Source organism: Diceros bicornis, chromosome 6, assembly GCF_020826845.1.
Source record: "Diceros bicornis minor isolate mBicDic1 chromosome 6, mDicBic1.mat.cur, whole genome shotgun sequence".
NCBI classification, from domain to species: domain Eukaryota; kingdom Metazoa; phylum Chordata; class Mammalia; order Perissodactyla; family Rhinocerotidae; genus Diceros; species Diceros bicornis.
Genome location: NC_080745.1, coordinates 58,526,604 through 58,546,622, shown reverse-complemented (window position 1 = coordinate 58,546,622; position 20,019 = coordinate 58,526,604). Strand labels below are relative to the sequence as shown.

The 20,019-nt window shown below is 39.2% G+C and overlaps 1 protein-coding gene across 4 annotated transcripts in view; it reads right to left on the bottom strand.

Moving 5' to 3' along the window:
• The window catches only part of EXOC6 (exocyst complex component 6), a 182,735-nt gene extending 170,120 nt beyond the window's left edge, over positions 1 to 12,615 (bottom strand). For all 4 annotated transcript variants that reach the window (XM_058543542.1, XM_058543544.1, XM_058543545.1 and 1 more), the window contains exon 1: positions 12,496 to 12,615. In XM_058543542.1, the coding sequence (XP_058399525.1) occupies positions 12,496 to 12,596 (101 nt within the window). In that variant the 5' untranslated portion in view covers positions 12,597 to 12,615. The remainder of the gene's footprint in view (positions 1 to 12,495) is intronic.
• Positions 12,616 to 20,019: the final 7,404 nt, after the last annotated feature.

Genomic DNA, 20,019 nt, shown 5'->3' with positions numbered 1-20,019 from the left:
GCAAGTTTTTTTATCTCTACAACTCATGTCTCTTGACCTGTGGGTAAAATTATAGAAACAAAAACATAAAGCTCTGCATCCATAATTCAGAAAGACTTTTACCTCTCATCGTGTGTGATAATTTATCTACAGAGGGTATTAATAATTTAGATTTTAAATTTCTTAAATCAAAAGAACTCTGTTCTAACTGGCTTATTTATAAACCAAAATTCAGCTATTTATTCTCTCTGATTGATAATTTCATTCTACTTAGGTTTATCTGTCCTAAACACATATATGTTTACTAATCATATAAGCTAACATTACCCTACATAAATATTTAAGATGATTAAAAAAGTAAATTTGTGCTCAATTAAATTGAATCATTATTCTTTTTTTTTTTTAAAGATTTTATTTATTTATTCCACCCCCCGCCAAAGCCCCAGTAGATAGTTGTATGTCATAGCTGCACATCCTTCTAGTTGCTGTATGTGGGACACGGCCTCAGCATGGCCGGAGAAGCGGTGCGTCGGTGCGCGCCCAGGATCCGAACCCGGGCCGCCAGCAGCGGAGTGCACGCACTTAACCACTGAGCCACAGGGCCAGCCCTGAATCATTATTCTAACAAACTTTTTATTTTAATATGTATCGAAGATAATTTCCAAGATCTTTAGGTAACTTAAAACCTTGATATTAAGTTAATTAACAGATAACTGTTGGATACCTAGTTAATTTTTAAGCACAACAGAATCTTAGAAGATTGATTACTAAGCATAATTAAGTTTATATACTTTTGCTTAGTTTTATATGCTATAGAGAAGTTACAGTTTGGGGACACGCTAATGAAAGTGTTCATTTGTGCCACTTTAAGAAGGGGGTAAAAGGGATGTTTGCGTCTGTAGAAGTTGTATTATGTGTGCTCATGAGCTTTCCTAGTCTGATAAAATGCTTGTGTATAACACATAGTTCTCAACGTTCCACCTCAGTGTTTCAATGTGAAACATAAATTAGTTATTTGGTTAAAAGTTTAAATCATTACCAGTGGTTAAGATTATACTAGGAACCACAGTGACAGAGAAATACAACTGCCAGTAAGAAATACAACTGCACTTTTTATTTTTAAGGAAAAAGAGTAGTTTTGTCCTAAAGCAGTAGTTCTCAAATTTTTGGGTCTCTTTTACACTCTCAAAACTTACTGAGAACTCCAAAAAGCTTTTGTTCGTGTGGATTATATATGTGGATATATCAATATTTATGTTAAAAATTAAAACTGAGAATTTTAAAAAATATTGATTCATTTTAAAATAATAGTAATAAATGCATTGCATGTTAACATAAATAACCTCTTAGTATTATCTGAAAATAGTTTTGACCTCACAGAATCATGCTCTAAAGCAAACTGTTTCAGAACATGAAAGAGCACAATGAAGGACAGATATGGAAAACGAATTTTATCTGCCTTGGTTTACAATATCTGAGTCTCAAAATAAGCCGTGAAATATGTTTAAAACTCAGCAACATTTGTTCAATTTTGTTGTGTTTACTTCCTTGGTTTACTGGTTAATGACTTGCCCACAATATGAAAGGTTATTCTTTACCTTCTGTGTAATCTGCTTAGATAACAGTGAGTCTGTTTTGCCAGAATAATTTTCTGTGCTTCTTGTGGACTTTATTATATTCTTGATCATTTAATAAACAAACAAACAAAAAAGGTTTCCTCTCACTTATAAAGGAACTGGGGTTCTTCACAATCAAGTTATCTATGTTTCTTAAATGCTTCACTTTTACTTTGATTAAATAGGTAACTAAGTATTGCTTCTCAGACCACCTCTGACAACTGTTTTGATTTGGCCTTCCCAAATTTGGATCCTAAATATAAAAAAAATAAAATAAAATGTTCAAGATATCTTTTATACCAAAAACTGTCTTTGCGATTTCCCAGAGGAACCCTGGAAAAGCACAGTTATTTATTCTTGCAGCTTATAAAAGGAAATATGCTAGAAATAATTAGGCTTGATGTGTTACTGTAGTAAAAGTTGCATGGGAAGAGTTGTCAAATTAGAGAAATGTTCAGCCTTCCTAGGTTAAATTTGCATAGGTAAAAAACGATGTAATACAAACATTTCTGAAACTGTACTCTTTATGGGAAGTCCCTGAAGATTTGTCAATTTATGGGAAGTCCCTTGCTAGCCATAATTACATTTTCATTAATCAAAACTTTTAAGTAGTAATGTACTGATAGAAAATTTTACTCTCCTCCATTCTGATATTATTAGTTACAGTAATAAATTAACCCTAGTCATTAAGTCCTCTGTCATCTACAGATAGTCTTTGTTTTACTCTGATGCTTGCCTGAAAGCTCTGCTATAAGCTATAAGTCAGAGTTTGTTCCCCCAACAATGAAGAATAGTTTCAGAGGCTTGTGGCACTTCAAACTACCGACACTTCACAATAACCATATGACCCAGGAATTCCACTCTTAGGTATATACCCTCAAAAATTGAAAACAAGTGTTCAAACAAAAACTTGTACATGAATATTCATAGCAGCATATTCACAACAGCCAAAAGGTGGAAACAACCCAAATGTCCATCAACTTATGAACAGAAATGGAGAATTATTCAGCCATAAAAAAGAAAGAAGTACTGATACACGCTACAACACAGATGAATATCAAAAACATTATGCTAAAGTGAAACAAGTCAGACACAACAAGTCACATATTGTATGCTTCCATCTAAACGAAACGAATCTGGATATTTCATTTAGATATCCAGATTAGAGAAATCCATGGAGACAGAAAGCAGATTATCAGGCTAGGAGAATAGAAGGAATGAGGAATGACTGTTTAATGCGTATAGGGTTTCCTTTTGTAATGATGAAAATGTTTTAGGACTAGATAGAGGTGATGGTTGTACAACATTGTGAATGTACAAATGTCACTGACTTGTACCTTTAAAATGGCAGATTTTATGTTTTGTGAATTTTATCTCTATTTAAAAGAAAAAGAAGCTTCCAGAATTCATGAACATGCTTCCTAATGAAACAACCATAACTAGTGAAAATTATTTAAGAAAAAAGAAAAAAAACACCATTTGAAGTCTCTGGAAATTGTCCTAAGAGCATACAGCAAATGAAGAAATATTTAATCAAGAATACCTATTAAATATTTGGTAAGAACAGTAAGAGTTTGTGGCCCTTAAACCACAACCCACACCCTTCCTCCCTAACCCCCAGCTCAGCATGATAGAAGCTCCATCCTGGGTGGGTGTGGCTAAGAAGGCAGGGCTTCCTCTCCCCCCAGGTTTCAGTCAAGGGTCAAAGAAAGGTCAGGCATCCAGCATTTCTCACCCCCATCCCTCCAGCTCTGTGTTGCAGAAGCTAAAATCCAGGTGAGTGTTGCCAAGAGGGTGAGGGCTCCATTCTCCCACCCAGCCCCTCTTCCTCTACCTAGCCCTATGAAGGGTGTCACAGGACAGAGGTTCTACCACAGATGCGACAGCCAAGAATACTGGGGTCCCAACTGCCCCACCTCGCTCACTCATAGGACAGAGGCTCCACACTGAGCGGCAAGCCAAGAAGACCAAAGATTACTGCCCTACCCCGAGTTCTGCTCTCAAAGCAAGGGTGTTACTCTAAGAGAAGCAGGCCACTGTTCCTGCCTCTGCTCTGGAGCAGTGGCTCAGAGATTAGACCCAAGACGAGAGGCAGGAAAGAAGTGCAGACAGTTGCACAGTTCTCCCCAAAGAAACTGACTTTATTTAGGACAGAGTGTGGCAAAGGGCAAACAAGGGCATTCTCAAAAACAATGCAGATTTTGGTGGTAAGCAATTGAGAAGAGGCTGGTAGCTCCAGGAGAGCAACAAGCTAAATCACAGGTCAGCTAGTTTACCAAAGAGAACCAGGGAAAGAAAAGATGAAGAAGAGCCCTCCTGCAGTCAAAACAAACATCAGAGATTAGCCTGAAAAACTACCACTGCACTCAAACACGTATTTGGACACCATGTTCATAGCAGCATTATACACAACATCCAAAAGATGGAAGCAATCCAGGTGTCCATCGATGAATAATGGATAAGCAAAATGCGGCGTATACATACAACGGAATATTACTCAGCCTTAAAAAGGAAGGAAATTCTGATACATGCTACAACATAGATGAACCTCGAGGACATTATGCTAAGTCAAAAAGCCAGTCACAAAAAGACAAACATTATATGATTCTACTCATATGAGGTATCTATAGTAGTCAAATTCACAGAGACACAAATAGAATAGTAATTGACATGGGCTGGTGGGATCCTCCCCAGGAGGAATGGGGAGTTACTATATAATGAATACAGTTTCAGTTTGGAAAGATGAAAAAGTTCTGGAGATGGATGGTGGTGAAGGTTGCAAAACAATGTGTGTATTTAATGACAGAACTGTACATGTAAAAATTGTTAAAATGGTAAATTTTATGTTACATATATTTTAACACAATTTTAAAGAAATAAGATTAAAAAAATCAAGATTGGGAAGATTAGGGGATTTAATCCACTAGAAAAATCATTGAGCCAGGAATAAATGTGAAATACAAAGATAAATGAAAAAGTTATGTCACTTATTCCTTCAAAATTTATTGAGCATAATCTGGTTGGATGTGTTCTAGCTGCTGGGATGTGTAGTAGATCCCTGTTACCTGGTGGTAAGTTCATCTCCCAGCTGCTAAGGACTCACAGCTGCACTTCTCTGGAGACCTGCACTTCTCTTCCCCGGAGATCTGCAAGCAGGAGGCACTCCACTCAATGATGCCTGGGAGGTTATGCCCCCCAATACACACACATTCTGGGGGAAGCCTGCTGCCAATGAGAGATTGTTGAAGGCGTAGGTAAAAATAAAGCCCTTTTGCCTCAAAGTGGAACAACTCTGTGACACCATTCTATCTCCAGAGCTCCCCCTGGGATCAGGGGAGGCTAGACTTCAGGTGAACCCACAGTTTTGCTGATCTCCTCTTCCCTATCCTGTTTCCCTCACTTCTACAGGTTTCCTCTGAAAGTATTCCCCCAACAGAGCACCTGCATAACAAAAACCAGAAAAAACTTACCACTGCAAAGAGGGCCATGTTTAACTGGGTCAGACTGTGAAACAACGTATGCCCCAGGATAGTGCTGAAAGCAACCTATCAATCAACCAGCAATTACTGGAGTCTAGCAGCTGAGTGTGATACCAACAGAGGCAGATAGCTTAACAGAAAGATCAGAGAAGGAGACAAAAGAGAACTCTGCTAAAATCAATCATTTCCAAGTGACTGTGTACATGCCAAGATTGCACTCTCGGAGGAGCAAAAGCAGTGGCTTCACACTGTGAGGGAAATACACTTGACTGAAATAGTCCAGCCAAGCCACTAAACAAACAAACATAAACAAGAACAAGCCCCAGAGGGTGGTGGGGTGGTGGGAATCAGTATAAAGAGTTGCTACAATATATTACCTAAACTTTCTAGTTTCCAACAACAACAAATTATGAAAAAAGCAAAGAAACAGCAGACTGTGACTCATACACAAGAAAAGAAACAAGCCCTGTGAGAGGGCCCAGATGTTGGATTTAACAAAGACTTCAAAGTACTATGTTCATAATACTGAAGAATATCATGCTTTAAAAAGTAAAAGAAGGTATGATGACAATATCTAATAAAATAGAGAATATTGATAAATAGGAATTATAAAAAAGAACCAAATGGAAATTCTGGAGTTGAGAACTCAATAACAGAAATGAAAAAGTCATTAAAGGATCTCAACAGTAGATGTGAACTGGCAGAAGACAGATTATTTGAAGACAGACTAATAGAGATGATGCAATCCAAAGAATAGAGAGAAAGAAGAAGAAAATGAACAGAGCCTCAGGGAAATGTGGACCAACAAACACATCATGGGAACACCAAAGTAGAAAAAGGAACAGAAAGATATTTGAAGAAATAGACTAAAATTTCCCAAATTTGATGAAAAACATTATACATCAAAGATGATCAATGAATTCCAAGAAGGATAAACACAAAGAGATTCATACCCAAGCATATCATAGTAAAAATAATAAAAAACAAAGGGAAAATCTCAAAAGCAGCAAAAGAAAAACCACTTATCACGTACAAGGGAATGCCATTAACAGCTGACTTCACATCAGAAACAATGGAGGCCAAAAGGCAGTGGGTGACATATTCAAAGTGCTAAAAGAAAAAAGTGTCAACCAAGAGTCTTATAGCTAGCAAAACTACCTTTCAAAATGAAGGTGAAATAAACACATTCCCAGATAAACAAAAACTGAGAGAATTAGTTACTAGCAGACCAGCCTTACAAGAAATACTAATGGAAGTTCCTCACCATCACAACACTGAACCCAGGTGGCAATATGAATACACACACACAAAAGAGCACCAGTAAAGGTAACTATGTAATTATAAAAGACAATACAAATGCATTTTTCTTAACTGATTTTAAAAACAACTGCATAAAACAACATGTACATAATTCTATTGGTGGGTACAACACACAGAAATGTAATATATTTGACAATAACAGCACAAAGGAGGTGTGTGGGAGCAAAGCTGTCCTGGAGTAAAAAAATGGCACAAGATGACAACTAAAAACCCAGCAACAAATAAAGAAAATCAGAAATAGTAAATTAGGTTATAACTTTATAAATATATACTTCATTCTTCCCTCAGCTTCTTGAAAAGACAAAAAGTTATATAAAGTAACAATTATAACAATGTATTGTTGGGTTTGTAATATAAATAGATGTAAGATGTATAACATTAATAGCACAAAAAAAAGGAAAGACGTAATAGAGCTATATAGGAGATACATTTCTATATTTCACTGGAATTAAGTTATAATAAATCTGAAGTTGATTCTGAGAGTAACCACTAAGAAATAACTTTTTAAAAAATACTGAAAAAAATCACTAAAGTAATTGAAATGATCATTAAAGTTATTAAAATGTTACATTAGAGGGCCGGCCCCGTGGCTTAGCGGTTAAGTGCACACGCTCCGCTGCCGGCGGCCCGGGTTCGGATCCCGGGCGCGCACTGACCCACCGCTTCTCTGGCCATGCTGAGGCCGCGTCCCACATACAGCAACTAGAAGGATGTGCAACTATGACATTCAACTATCTACTGGGGCTTTGGGGGAAAAATAAATAAATAAAATTATAAAAAAAAAGTTACATTAGAAAACATTTACTTAATGAAAAGGAGCAGTGAAAAAGGAACAGAGGAGGAAAAAGGAAATGAGACATATAGAAAACAGAGAGTAAAATGGCAGATGTAAATCCAACAATATAAATAACATTAAATATGAATGGATTAAACAATCCAATCAAATAGCAGAGATTGTCAAAGTGGATAAAAAATAGGACCCAACAATTTGCTATCTATAGGAGACACACTTTAGATTTAAAGATAAAAACAAGTTGAAAGTTAAAAGACAGAAAAAGACATATGCAAAGAGCAACCATAAGAAAGCTAGGGCAGCTATACTAATATCAAACAAAATAGACTTTAAAACAAGTTTTTAAATAAAGAGGGATATAAAATACCATAAAATGATGGTAAAAGTCAATCAGGAATATATAACAAGCATGCACATATATATACCTAACAACAGGGTCCAAAAATACATGAAGCAAAAACTATGCATTATCCAATAATGGATAGAACAATTAAGCAAAATATCAGAAAGGAAATAGAAGACTTGAACAACTATAATCTAATGTGACCTAACAGACATCTATAGGATATTCCATCCAACCACAGCAGGATACACATTCTTCTCAAGTGCACATGGAACATTCTCCAAGATAGACCATATGTTAGGCCATAAAATAAGCCTCAGTAAATTTAAAAGGACTGGAATCATACAAAGTATGATTTGATTTGAATTTTTCTAATGACTAATGATGTTAAACATCTTTTCATGTGCTTATTTGCCCTCCGTGTACCTTCTCTTGTGAAGTATCTGTTCAAACCATTTACTCATTTTTTTAATTGGGTTGTTTGCTCTCTTATCAGTCTCAAAGACTTCTTTCACACATTTTGGATGCAATTTTTTAAATCAGATATGCGATTTGCAAATATTCTATCCCTGTCTGTGACTTGTCTTTTCAGTTCCTTAACAGTATCTTTGAAGACCAGATGTTCTCAATTTTGATGAAGTCCAACTTATCAATTTTTTCTTTTATGTATTACGCTTTTGGAATAGCATCTAAGAAATCTTTGCCTAACCCAAAGTCAGAAAGGTTTTCTCCCATGGTTTCTAGGAGTTTTACAGTTGTGCATTTCACATTTACATTTATAATCCATTTTGAGTTAATTTTTAAATATGGTGCAAAGTATGGATCAAAGTTCATTATTTTGCATATGGATATCCAATTGTTCTACCACCATTATTTTAAAAGACTATCCTTTTCTAATAAATTGCCTTTGCACCTTTGCCAAAAATTCGTCGACCATATGTGTGAATCTATTTATGGAGTCTCTATTCAGTTTCACTGATCTGTCTATCTTGATGCTAGTACCATCCTGTCTTGATTCACTGTAGCTTTATAATAAATCTTAAAACTAGGTAGTTTAAGTCCTCCAACTCTATCTTTTTTCCAAGTTAGTTTGGCTATTCTAGGTCCTTTGCTTTTCCATATGAACTTCAGAATCAGCTTGTCGATTTCTACAAAAAAAAAAAAAATTCTGCTGGGATTTTGACTAGAATCACCTTGCATCTAAAGACCAATTTGGGGAAAACTGACACCTTAACAATAATGAGTCTTCTGATCCATGAATACAAAACGCATGTACATTTATTTGGGTCCTTTTTCATCTCTATCAGCAACGCTTTACAGTTTTCACGTACAAGCCTTTCACATCTCTTATCAGATTTATCCTTAAGTATTTCATAGTTTTTGATGCTATCAATTTTTTTTTTTTTTGTGAGGAAGATCAGCCCTGAGCTAACATCCACACCAATTCTCCTCTTTTTGCTGAGGAAAACAGGCCCTGGGCTAACATCTGTGTCCTTCTTCCTCCACTTTATAAGGGATGCCGCCACAGCATGGCCTGACAAGCGGTGCATCGGTGCGCACCCAGGATCCGAACGTGGGCCACCAGCAGCGGAGCTCACGCACTTGACCGCTACGCCACGGGGCCCGCCCCGATGCTTTCAATTTTTTAATTTCAATTTCTGATTGCTCTTGCTAGCATATAGCAATACAACTGGTTCTTGCATATTGATCTGGTATCCCACATCCTTGCTAAACTCACTTATCAGTTCTAGTAGCTTTTCTATATATTCCATATGATTTTCCCTACAGATGAAATTGTCTGCAAATAAAGATGGTTTTTCCAATCTAGATACTTTTTTTCTTGTCTTATTATACTGGCTAGGACCTCCAGTTCAGTATTGAATAGAAGTTGTGGGAATCAACATCCTTGCTTTATTCCTGATCTTAGAACCGGTATTAATTCCTCCTTAAATGTTATAAAATTCACCAGTAAAGCCATGTGGGCCTAGAGTTTCCTTTTGAGGAAGGTTTTTAACAGCAAATTCAATTTCTTTAATTGATATAGGGCTATTTAGTTATCTATTTCTTAAGTGAGATTTGATAGTCTGTCTCTTTCAAGAAATCTGTCCATTTCTTCTAAGTTGTCAAATGTACTGGCATGAAGTTGTTCATAATATTCCTTTATTATCTTTTTTAATATCTGTAGAATCTGTAGTGATGTTACCTCTCTCATTCCTGACACTGGTATCAGGAAATGGAAATTCCTGATAATTGGTATCAGCTCTCTTTCTTCCCCTAGAGGTTTATCAATTTTATTGATCTCAAAGAACCAGGCTTGGTTTTATTGGTTTTCTCAGTTGTTTTTCTATTTGCTGTTTCACTGATTTCCACTCTGATCTTTATCATCTCCTTTTTTTAGCTCTTTTTGATTTCATTTGCTCTTCTTTTTCTAGTTTCTTAAGTTAGAAGCTGAGGCCATTATTTGAAATTGTCGTTTTACAGTAGATGTGTTTAGTGCTATAAATTTCTAAGTATTGCTTTAGCTGTATCCCACAAATTCTGATATATTATGTTTTCATTTTATTCATTTCAAAACACTTTCTAACTTCTCTTTTGATTTCTTCTTTCACCCATGTGTTATTTAGATGTGTATTATTCAGTGTCCAAATATTTGGGAATTTTCCAGATAGTTTTCTATTATTGATTTCTAATTTAATCCCATTGTGGTCAAAGAACCATATTACATGTCAGGCCCTGTAAGAAGTGTATAACATGCTTGTCATTTAATCATCTGGCTTCTTCCAGGAAGCCAGATCTGATAAAAGTGAATCAGGAAATAGTCAGGCTGAAAAAGAAAAATAATAACAACAACAACACAAGCCTACAAGCCAGCTAAAAGATAACTGAGACATAACAAGAACAATTAATCTCAACACTGAAATATTTATGGATGAATTGATGTCAGGGATTTGCTTCAAAATAACCCAGGGTGATGAAGAGTTGATGGGGAAAAAGATCAAATGAGATTGGCCAGGGGTTGAATTGAAGCTGGATGACAGGTTGCTGGTGGTTCATTACACTATTTTACTTTTTAAAACATTTAAATTTTCCCATAATAAAAAGTTTTTAAAATTTTAATATTAGCACTTCACTCAGTGAAACCTAGGGAAAAAAATAGTAGCTTAAACACCGTTCAAGAGAAAGGACTGCTAGCAGTGCCTTCTATGTGCGTGTGGAAAAGTCTGCTTGTAAATGAGAGGTGACAAGTGTATATATAGCATAAGTATGAGTCACTGGAGTTTGCTAAAGAAAAGAGCGTGGGTTTCAACAAAACCAGTATGTGACACAATTGCCCGCAAAAGAGAACAGAATTATAACAACACCGTGCATACATATATTCTATTTGTGTCACAAAAATCTCTCAACATATTTCAAATTTTTCTTCTAAATTAATTTCATCTTTTCTTCAAGGATATTTCCTAGCACATTTTTCCAAGAAACATCTTGGAAACATCTCCGTCATAACCAATACTGTTTCAAAAATAGACTGTTCTGATAACTATACCACATACTGTACTGTTTCAGTTTCACCAGGCAACAAGGAAAACAAAGCCTCCTTTCAATCTATGATTTCTACTTGCATTACCAAATGTACAGTGTTTCATATAAAGAAATAATTATGTTGAAAAATTAAGGAAATGCATTAACTATGCTTATCATGTCATAGCAGGAACTTTATGTGACAAAAATTTATCAGGTGCCTAGTACATGCTTGGTGTTTGGGATACATCAGTGAACAAACAGGCAAGGTCTCAAATGTCCTGGGCGTTCTGGGCATCTAATCCTCACCCTCCCCAGTCTACGAATAAGGAAATCGAAGTCCAGAGAGGATAAATGATTTTTGCTCATGACTGCACACTTCATCAGTGGTAGGACTACGGCAAAACAAGAACCCAGGTCTCCAGACTCTCAGGGCAAGATGGATTTACATTATAACTTGAACTGGCTTCACTTTAAGCTACATCCCCAGGTCCACAAAACACACAGCACTCCATTTCTAGGAAGTGTATCCTGAAGAAAATAATAATGATCAAGTACAATCAGTCCTAACTTCCCTAAGTGAATCATAATTTCATTATCCTCACTACGAAAAATGAAGCCTTATATTTAAAAGGCACTTATTCTTCAAGAGAGTCCCTAACCTAATCTAATAGATCAGTACAGCGCCCGGCTAATATTCTATTAGGGCAGCAGATACTCAGTCTGGAATATTCATTACCTGGTACTATTTTTCAAGGGCAGAGATCCTTTTTAAAATAAACGGGAAAACTAATGCAAAATTAATGAAACGTTCGTAAATAAGTAAAAGCTTCCCTGACTCCAGAGAGGCTTGCCCGGTGAGCACACGGTCTCAGCAGGGCGTTCCTGAGCATCAGCTCCTCCCCGCCAACCACCCTCCCTTCTCGCCCCCTCTGGCCGCGGGGCGGGGTGTAATGGTGCCCGCGTCTCCCACTCCATTTCATTCTCCCACGCCCGCCGCAACCCAGCGCGTCAGGCGTTCCACCTGCGCGCGCCTCGGCACCTCCGTCGCGCCGGCTACCAGCAGTTAACCTTGGCTCCCACCACGCCCGCGGCCAAGACCCCCTCAGCCCAGCCGCGATCCGGGCGCCCGGCAGGCCCGAGGACCGTCCCCAGGCCAGGGACCGGCGGCGCCGCAGCTCCGGGGGTCAGAGGCGCCGCGGCAGCCACACCCACCGGCTGCGCAGTGACAGCCCCCGCGGCTGAGGCGGGCCGCGCCGACAGGTGCAGTGGTCGGTTCCGCCCCGCCCCTGGTACCGGCCCGCCGCCCTGGAGCGCCCCCGCCCGCCTCCGCGCGCACCACCTGTCGAGCGGCTTCGCGCGCGGCCGGCGGCAGACGCCACGCCTGGCTCCTGACGAGCGGCCGGCGGGGACAGCCCGAGGTCCTGGGGGGGATGAGATCTTTACCGGAGGGTAGGCCCCACGCAGGCGGTGTCGGTGCTCTCGATCTCCTGCAAGATCCGCTCGTGCTCCGGGACGGTGCCCAGAGCCTCACCGCTCTCCGCCATCTTGGCTGGACGCTGAGGAGCCAGCGAAGCGCGGCGCCGCGCGGACGGCGGGGGCGAGCGGCATGCGGCGCGAGCGCGAGCGCGAGGGGGCGGGAGAAGGGGCGGGGCGGGAGAAGGGGCGGGGCGGGGCGGGGGCGCGTGGACCGCGGGAGAGGCAGCACAGGGGCGCGCGATCTAGCCTCAGGTTGTGATCTTTGCGCCTGCCGGAGGCCATGGTGTTGTCCGCGGCGGCGAGGAGTGGAGAGGCGTCGCCTCGCGCTCTCCCCCGCCACTTGCTCCTCGTTGCTGACTAGTGACTAGCCTGGCTTTCACATTTTCTTGTATTCTGTGTGGCAGAACCTCTGCTGTGCTCTGGGGATAGCTTAGTAATGAGAGAGGTCGACAATCAAATAACCCTCAATCTGTAACAAAAGCGACGGGAACGTTTAACAAGGAGGCCTGATGTACCGTGGGTGGTGGAGAGTCAAAAAAAGGAAAACGCACTCTCAGGAAACGCAAAATTGTGTGTGGGAGTAAGATTTATTTTAGGCATGAACCAAGAAGATCCCAGCTGACCACCATGACGACCGCTCTGGGTGGATTCATGTCCCTGCCCACAGAGTTCAGAGGCTGATCAACTTGGAAATAAATTAGCCAGAAAAATTAAATGACAAAAAACTATGACACTCTATGGCAAAGGCACAAGAGACAACAGGGCAATGTGTGATTTCATGCCAAAGTCCTTGAGCCCTAGTGCCCCCAAGTTGCTGTAGCTGAGATGAGGAGGGATGGAAGCTCTTGAGAGGAGTAGGCATCAGAGAAATGGGAAAGAGAGGTGGGGTGGCTTGGGCAAAGGTGCTAGTGTAGAAGAGTCCTATTTAATGCCATGTTTGTGGGACACTGAATAAACCAGTTTGTCATGATCAAAGCAGTGACTGAGGAATATTAATCCGGAAGAGAGTGCAAACCTAGCCCTGAGGGACAACTATTTTCTGGTCTCCATTAATCCAGGGCTAAACTTCCCTTTGAGTCAACCAAGCTCTTTACTATCCAGCTGTGTAACTCATCCCCTTTACTAGAAGCCTCCCTCCATTCTGCTCCCCACAAAAATCCTGGGAGGTGATATTGCATGATAGTTAAGAGCATGATTGTTGACGACAGGTGTCCTCAATTTAATTCCCATCTCCTTCACTTCACTGCTGAGTGACATTGGGCAAGAACCTAATCCCTTTGGATTTCAGTTGCCCCATCTGTAAATGACCATAATAGTAGTGTCTACATCATATTGCTGTCCCATCGTGTATTAGTTTTCTATTGCTGCTGTAACAAATTACTACAAACTTAGTAGCTTAAAACAACTCAAATTTATCATCTTACAGTTCTGTAGATTAGAAGTTCGACATGAGTCTCACTGGGCTAAAATCAAAGTGTCTGCACGACTGTGTTCCTTTCCAGAGACTCTAGGGGAGAATTCATTTGCTTACCTTTCTCGGCTTCAAGAGGCCACCCACATTCCTTGGCTTATGGCCCCCTTTCTCCAGCTTTAAAGGCAGCAACATTGCATCTCTCTGACCATTCTTCTGTAGTCACATTTCTCTCTGACTCTGCCGTAGGCCAGGAAAGATTCTCTGCTTTTAAGGACCCATGTGATTAGGTTGGACCCAACCATATAATTCTGGATAATCTTCCACCTCAAGGTCTTAACCTTAATCACATCTGCAACATCCCTTTTGACATGTAAGGTAACATATTTACAGGTTCCGGGGATTATGACATGGACATCTTTGGGGAGCCATTATTCTGCCTGCCACACTTAGTAAGGGCCCAACAAATATTACTAACATATATAAATGTTCTCCTTCCTATTACTATGACATTTCTGTCCTCCTTGGAAAATTCAACTCAGATTTGTCTCCATAAAGATTACCCTAACTAATCACAACCTTCTCTGCTAACTCTAGATTCAATTTAGCATATTTATCCACTCCACCAACAACTGTTTTAATAGTTTGCACTTGTTTTGATTGGTTCCTTTTCATACCTTTGTGAGTTTTCTTTGTTTTTGTACACTGAGCCCCAAGGGAACCGAAATGTTGCTGACCTCAGTGCATGCTGGCTTGGAAGACCAAGGAATTATAGATCCAACTGCTCATTCTACCAAGAAACCCCCCCAGCCTGTTTCCACAGCCTTGATGGTACAGGAGAATCCAGATCTCTTGTAAGAAATCCCACTTCCTCATGTTTCAAGAATATACAGAAACAAAAAAATCTTCCCAAGTCCACCAGGTCTGTCACATCATCTTAAGGTCCTTGAGTTCGGAGATGAGTTTTTTTTAATTTTGCAATTTCCTATGGTTCCTCATAGAGTTCTGCATGTAGTTGAGAGAAAGCTGGAGGGGTTTTGAAACCAGACAATGCTGAAGCTCTGAGCCATTGGAAAGAGTTCAGGATGAATTAGAAAGGAGCATTCCGAACAGGTCTAAGCATAAAGTAGGAGTTTGGTTAATCTGTCATTGGTAACACTTAGGAATTAGAACAATATCAAATTGTAAAAAGTTAGTTTCTTCAAACAAACAAACTTCTTCAAGCTCTTTATATATTGACATTAAATATAATATCCTATAATGTGGGTGTATTCAGTTGAAACAATATTTATGGACTTTGGTCAGAGGATATAACGAAGGTTATATCCATTCCTCTGGTTACTTAAAATTTTATCCTTGGATCAAGCCAAATCCCTGTACCTAGACCCCAGTGTTTTGGCCCTACATGCAGTTGATTTTCACTAAGTAGTAAAAAACTGAATTTTTTCTTAGCTGACTGGCTCTCCAATTACTGAGGTACCACCCCCTGGTGTTAGCACATCTGAATTCCAGATTCAGCTCTTGAGAGGAAAAAATAAACCTTTTGAAAATTGAATCTGAAACCCAAACATAAGAAATTAGGACAAATTTTATATCTTCCTACAAAGAGAATAGAAAGCCAGTTCTCTCTGCAGGAAATAGCAGACTATCTTAGCTCAGTCGATGTGCATGGCCAGAATGCATTGTTCTGAAAAGTTCTAAGTGCAGTGAGGAGAGCAGGGCCTGTGAGGAGAGCAGGGCGTGTGGCACAGGCCAGCTTCTTATTTGGCAACTGTCTCCTGATGGGGCATTCATTTCCTGAGCATTCACCATCCAGAGCTCTGCCCCTTCTCTTCACCAAACCTGACACCATCTATCCAAATGCAGCTCCAAATGCCCCAGCTCTGGGAAGCCAGCCCTGCTTAGGCAGGCGCTCCTCACTCCAGGCCTGTTTCAACACCTGCCCATAGAGATTACCTCAACGTAAGCAGCAGTATCTTCCCCTCAATTCAAGTCAAGATGGAAGGAAGTCCATTACCACTTCTCCTTCCGAAACAGCTTTTGCTGGTTCCCTCTAGTGACTTCTGACAGTTCCATTAGTACCTGAAGGCTTTTGCTAAGAATTTAAAGCCAAGTGTCCTAAATAACTGTGTAAATTTAATTATGGACATAACAAATACATAAACATGCAAAAAAAAAAAAGGTCTATTCTAAAGTGGTACATTTCTAAAAGGCTCTAAAATAAGGAATTTCAGCTATAGGCCAAAATAAGAACCATAATAGCTATTTACTGAGCACTATTTGCTAAGCCCTTTATATTATCTAATTTAATCTTTACTAATTTAATTAGCAATTTAACTGGTAATTAAATTAGTACTAATTTTACTAGAATATAATTTAATCCTGTGGGGTAATTTTACTATCTCCAACTTAATTTGAAGAAACTGAGACTTGGAAGGATTAAGTCACTTTTCCAAGGTGGCGCAGCTAGTGAGTTGGAGAAAAATGGAGTTATTAACCAGTTCCTGTCCTTCCCGTTAATAAAAAAGTCAGCCAAGAAGAGTATTCCAATGTTGTTTTACCCAAGGGATAATAATGTGGTCAGTCTGGTCTGAGGAGCTTGAGGGGTAGTAGGGCACACATAGGCAGATTGCACTCGAATGTTGAGTTACTTTTCAGGCAGTGGATACTGACTTCCAGAAATCTACCCAAAATCTCTCTTCAGCACTCCAAGGAGGGAAAAGGAGGACTGGCAGGGCAGGAGATGCATTCTGTGTCCAGTATGAAACTAACCAGCAAAGTAAGGATTTAACCTGTAAATAAACTCTTAGTCACTAATGACTTATACTTTGAGTCACTTGTTTACAAGTTATCTTGGGAAAGCCCCTCCCTCAGAAGGACGCTGTAGAATGCAGCTGTACTGGTCTGGTGCTTAAGTGTCTGGGTTCAAATTCCAACTCATCTCTTACTAGATGTTGGCCTTCAGGAGAGTTATTTAACTTGTCTAAGCCTCAGTTTCTTCAAGCGTGAATTAAACAGTCGCTAGCTAAGCAAGTTGTGTGGGGATTAAAGGAAATAATACATGTGTAATGGTTAGCCCAGAGCTCAATCAACAATAGCATTGGAGACTAGGATTATCAGACATTTGTTATTAAACCAGGAAGCCCAGAATTTAGCTTCCTCTTTGATAAAATAAGAATAAAAACCAGACACATAAATGTTCTTTTTTCTAATCCTTAACAAAATATCCTAATTTTGATTCAGAGTTCTCTGAACATGGACCTTATTTTTTCTGAATGCTCAATGAGTGGTAACTGCCTGAAGTTTTTTTCCTGTTTTGGAGGGGGAAACAGGACCATGCCTTTGGATTAGACTCTTGGTTCCTGATCCACTTCAGTGAACCCTCTGGACCTTGCTTCTAATTCAAGTGCCTCTTCACTGTCCTTAGAGGCAGTGCTCATCCTTTGAGGCACATCTCTTGGTGGTAAATCACTGAGTCTGTCTCCACTTCCAGGCACAGGGACAATTGTCTCTATTGTTTACTACCCAGCCCAGTTAATGGTTGTTAAGTGAATGATCCACATGCAAATACATCTGAGGTTAAGCTTAATGTTATAAAACCATGTTTCATGAGGAATGGTACATCTCTACAAAAAGATTCCTCTCCCCACTCCTGGGAACCCTATAGCAGACTTCCTGATCTTTACCCTCTCAAGGCTTTGCTAATATCATTCAGATATTTCTTTAAAAAATTAAAGAAACATTAATTACTTTAATTAATTAAAGAAACATTCAGATGTTTCTTAAAGAGTTTAAGAGCCCTTATTATATAATTGCAGAACTTTATCAAAATGTAAAGTACAAGGGGTGTTTATACATTGGCTCTAAAAAACTAATCCTTCCTGGTGCCTTTTAGCCACTCTTTGGGGACTTCAAGATAGCTGCACTCCCCTAGCTTCTGCCTGGTTGGTGCAATGACCCCAAGTGGCCACACTCTGTAGGTGCAAGAGAATATGAACAAAGCCCAGCCAGGCCTGGGAGGATTCCTGTTGCAAAACCGTGTCCGGGAATTTGTTGTTCCATAAAGATCTAGACCCCACAGTGGAGAACAATAGAAGGAAATTTGAAATTGAAGCCAAATAAAATCAGGTTTTCTGAAATATAGGCCAATCCTCAGAGAAGTTCAAACGTAATTAGCCCCAGGTTCTGTTCATTCGACAACTATTTTTATTGAATGCTTGCTGTGTGCCAGGCTCTGTGCTAAGCTCTCATACAGGGCTGGCTCGTCTGTGTGTAATGTATGCAGTTGTGCTTGGCTTAATGCTCTGCCATCACCATCTTGTAATTCTTAATAATTTTTGAACAAGGGGGCCTGCATTTTCGTTTTGCATTGGGTCCCACAAGTTGTGTCACTAGTTCTGCCCTCAGAACAATGCCCAGAAAGCACATTAGCTTGCTTATCCCAAAGCTAAACATTTTGCAGTCCACCAAGCAACTAAAGAGCATTATTATTTTCTCTGTGTTCTGTTCTCCCTCTTTCCTTCCTCTTTTTTCCCCCCAGCTTATAACACCATTTTCTTTTCTCTCTCCTCTTTCCTTCCTTCTCCTCCTTGTTGGTTTTTTTATTCCTCATCCTGTTCAATGCCCTCTCTAGTCCTCACTCATTTCCCACTTAGCTTTCCTTTATTGCCTGTTGCCCTTTCTCCTTCTCCTCTCACTTGTCCTATTTTTCTTTTTCTTCTCTCAGCAAAGTGGATTTGGAAATGTAACTAATGTAATGTAATGAAATAATAATGATAATAATAGCTGACACTCCCCGGCCACTCTCTGCAAAATATCATCCCTGGACCTCCCTATCCCTTGTCCTGTTTTGTTACTCTTTATAGCACTTATTACCACTTTTTTGTGTGCTTATTTCTAGCTCCCTTTGGTAAAATACAAGCTCCCTAGGAGCAGGGAATTTCCAGGTCTTGATCTTGCTGTTTCAACAAGACCATTGACCATTGTAGACCACTGCCTACCATGCTATAGATGCTCCATAAATATTTATTTACTTAATGAATAAGTAAATGAACATTTGCTATGTATGAGGCATTATATTAAATACATTTTATGCCTAATTCATGTAATTTTTTCAATAGCTCTATTCAGAGTTATAGAGGTAAAATTTGAACCCATGTCCTTATGGCTCCAGAGGCCATTGTCTTAACCACTAAATAAACAAAACTGTCTCCCTGATTGAATATGTGGTTCCCAAACATAAAAATGTTTTTAACTTCTCTCTAATGTTGCACTAAAGATCAAACAGCTAATGGTATCATTTAAATGTTCAGTGAAAATGTGGCAACTACACAGCCCACTCTCATCAGGGGCCCCAGGCTTTCCTGAGGTGCTACAGAGGTGGGCGGCCTCAGTCATGGTTACACCTGCATTTATTTCTGAATAATTTCTCTGGACTCCATTTTATATGCACAACATGGAGCACACTACTCCACTCTCATTAGATGTTAAATGAGGTCATGATATTATATTAGCATAAAATATAAGCACTAGTAAATATGATTTTGCAAAAAGGATACCTCTGTCCCCTGACTATTATGTAATGAAAATAAAACTTATATTACTCAATATTTCCCACCAGCTCAGAATTTTAAGACACTCTAGCACTTGTTTATTTCAACACTGTAAGGTATATACTCATTAAATTATACTGGAGTATATATCCCAGATGTAAATTAGACATAATAATAATAGCTAATATTTATTGAGCATTTACAATGTGCTAAGCAGGCATTGTGCTAAGCACTTCATATTTAACCATTTGAGATAGGTTTTATTATAATTCCCATTTTATAGTTTCAGAAACTAAGGCCAAAATCAAACAACTAATAAAACTTAGACCTTTGATCTTAATCAATATATTTAATGGAATAAGTTTTAATAGAATCTTACGTTTCCGAAGATATAAGCAGCAAGAGTCTTCTAGAATGTCTACAACTGAATTTAACTATATTTATAGTATATTTTTCAGTATATCATCCTAAGATTTTATTGTGTATACAGTTTAGGCTGTAGTTGTTGTTTTGTGTGTGTGTGTATGT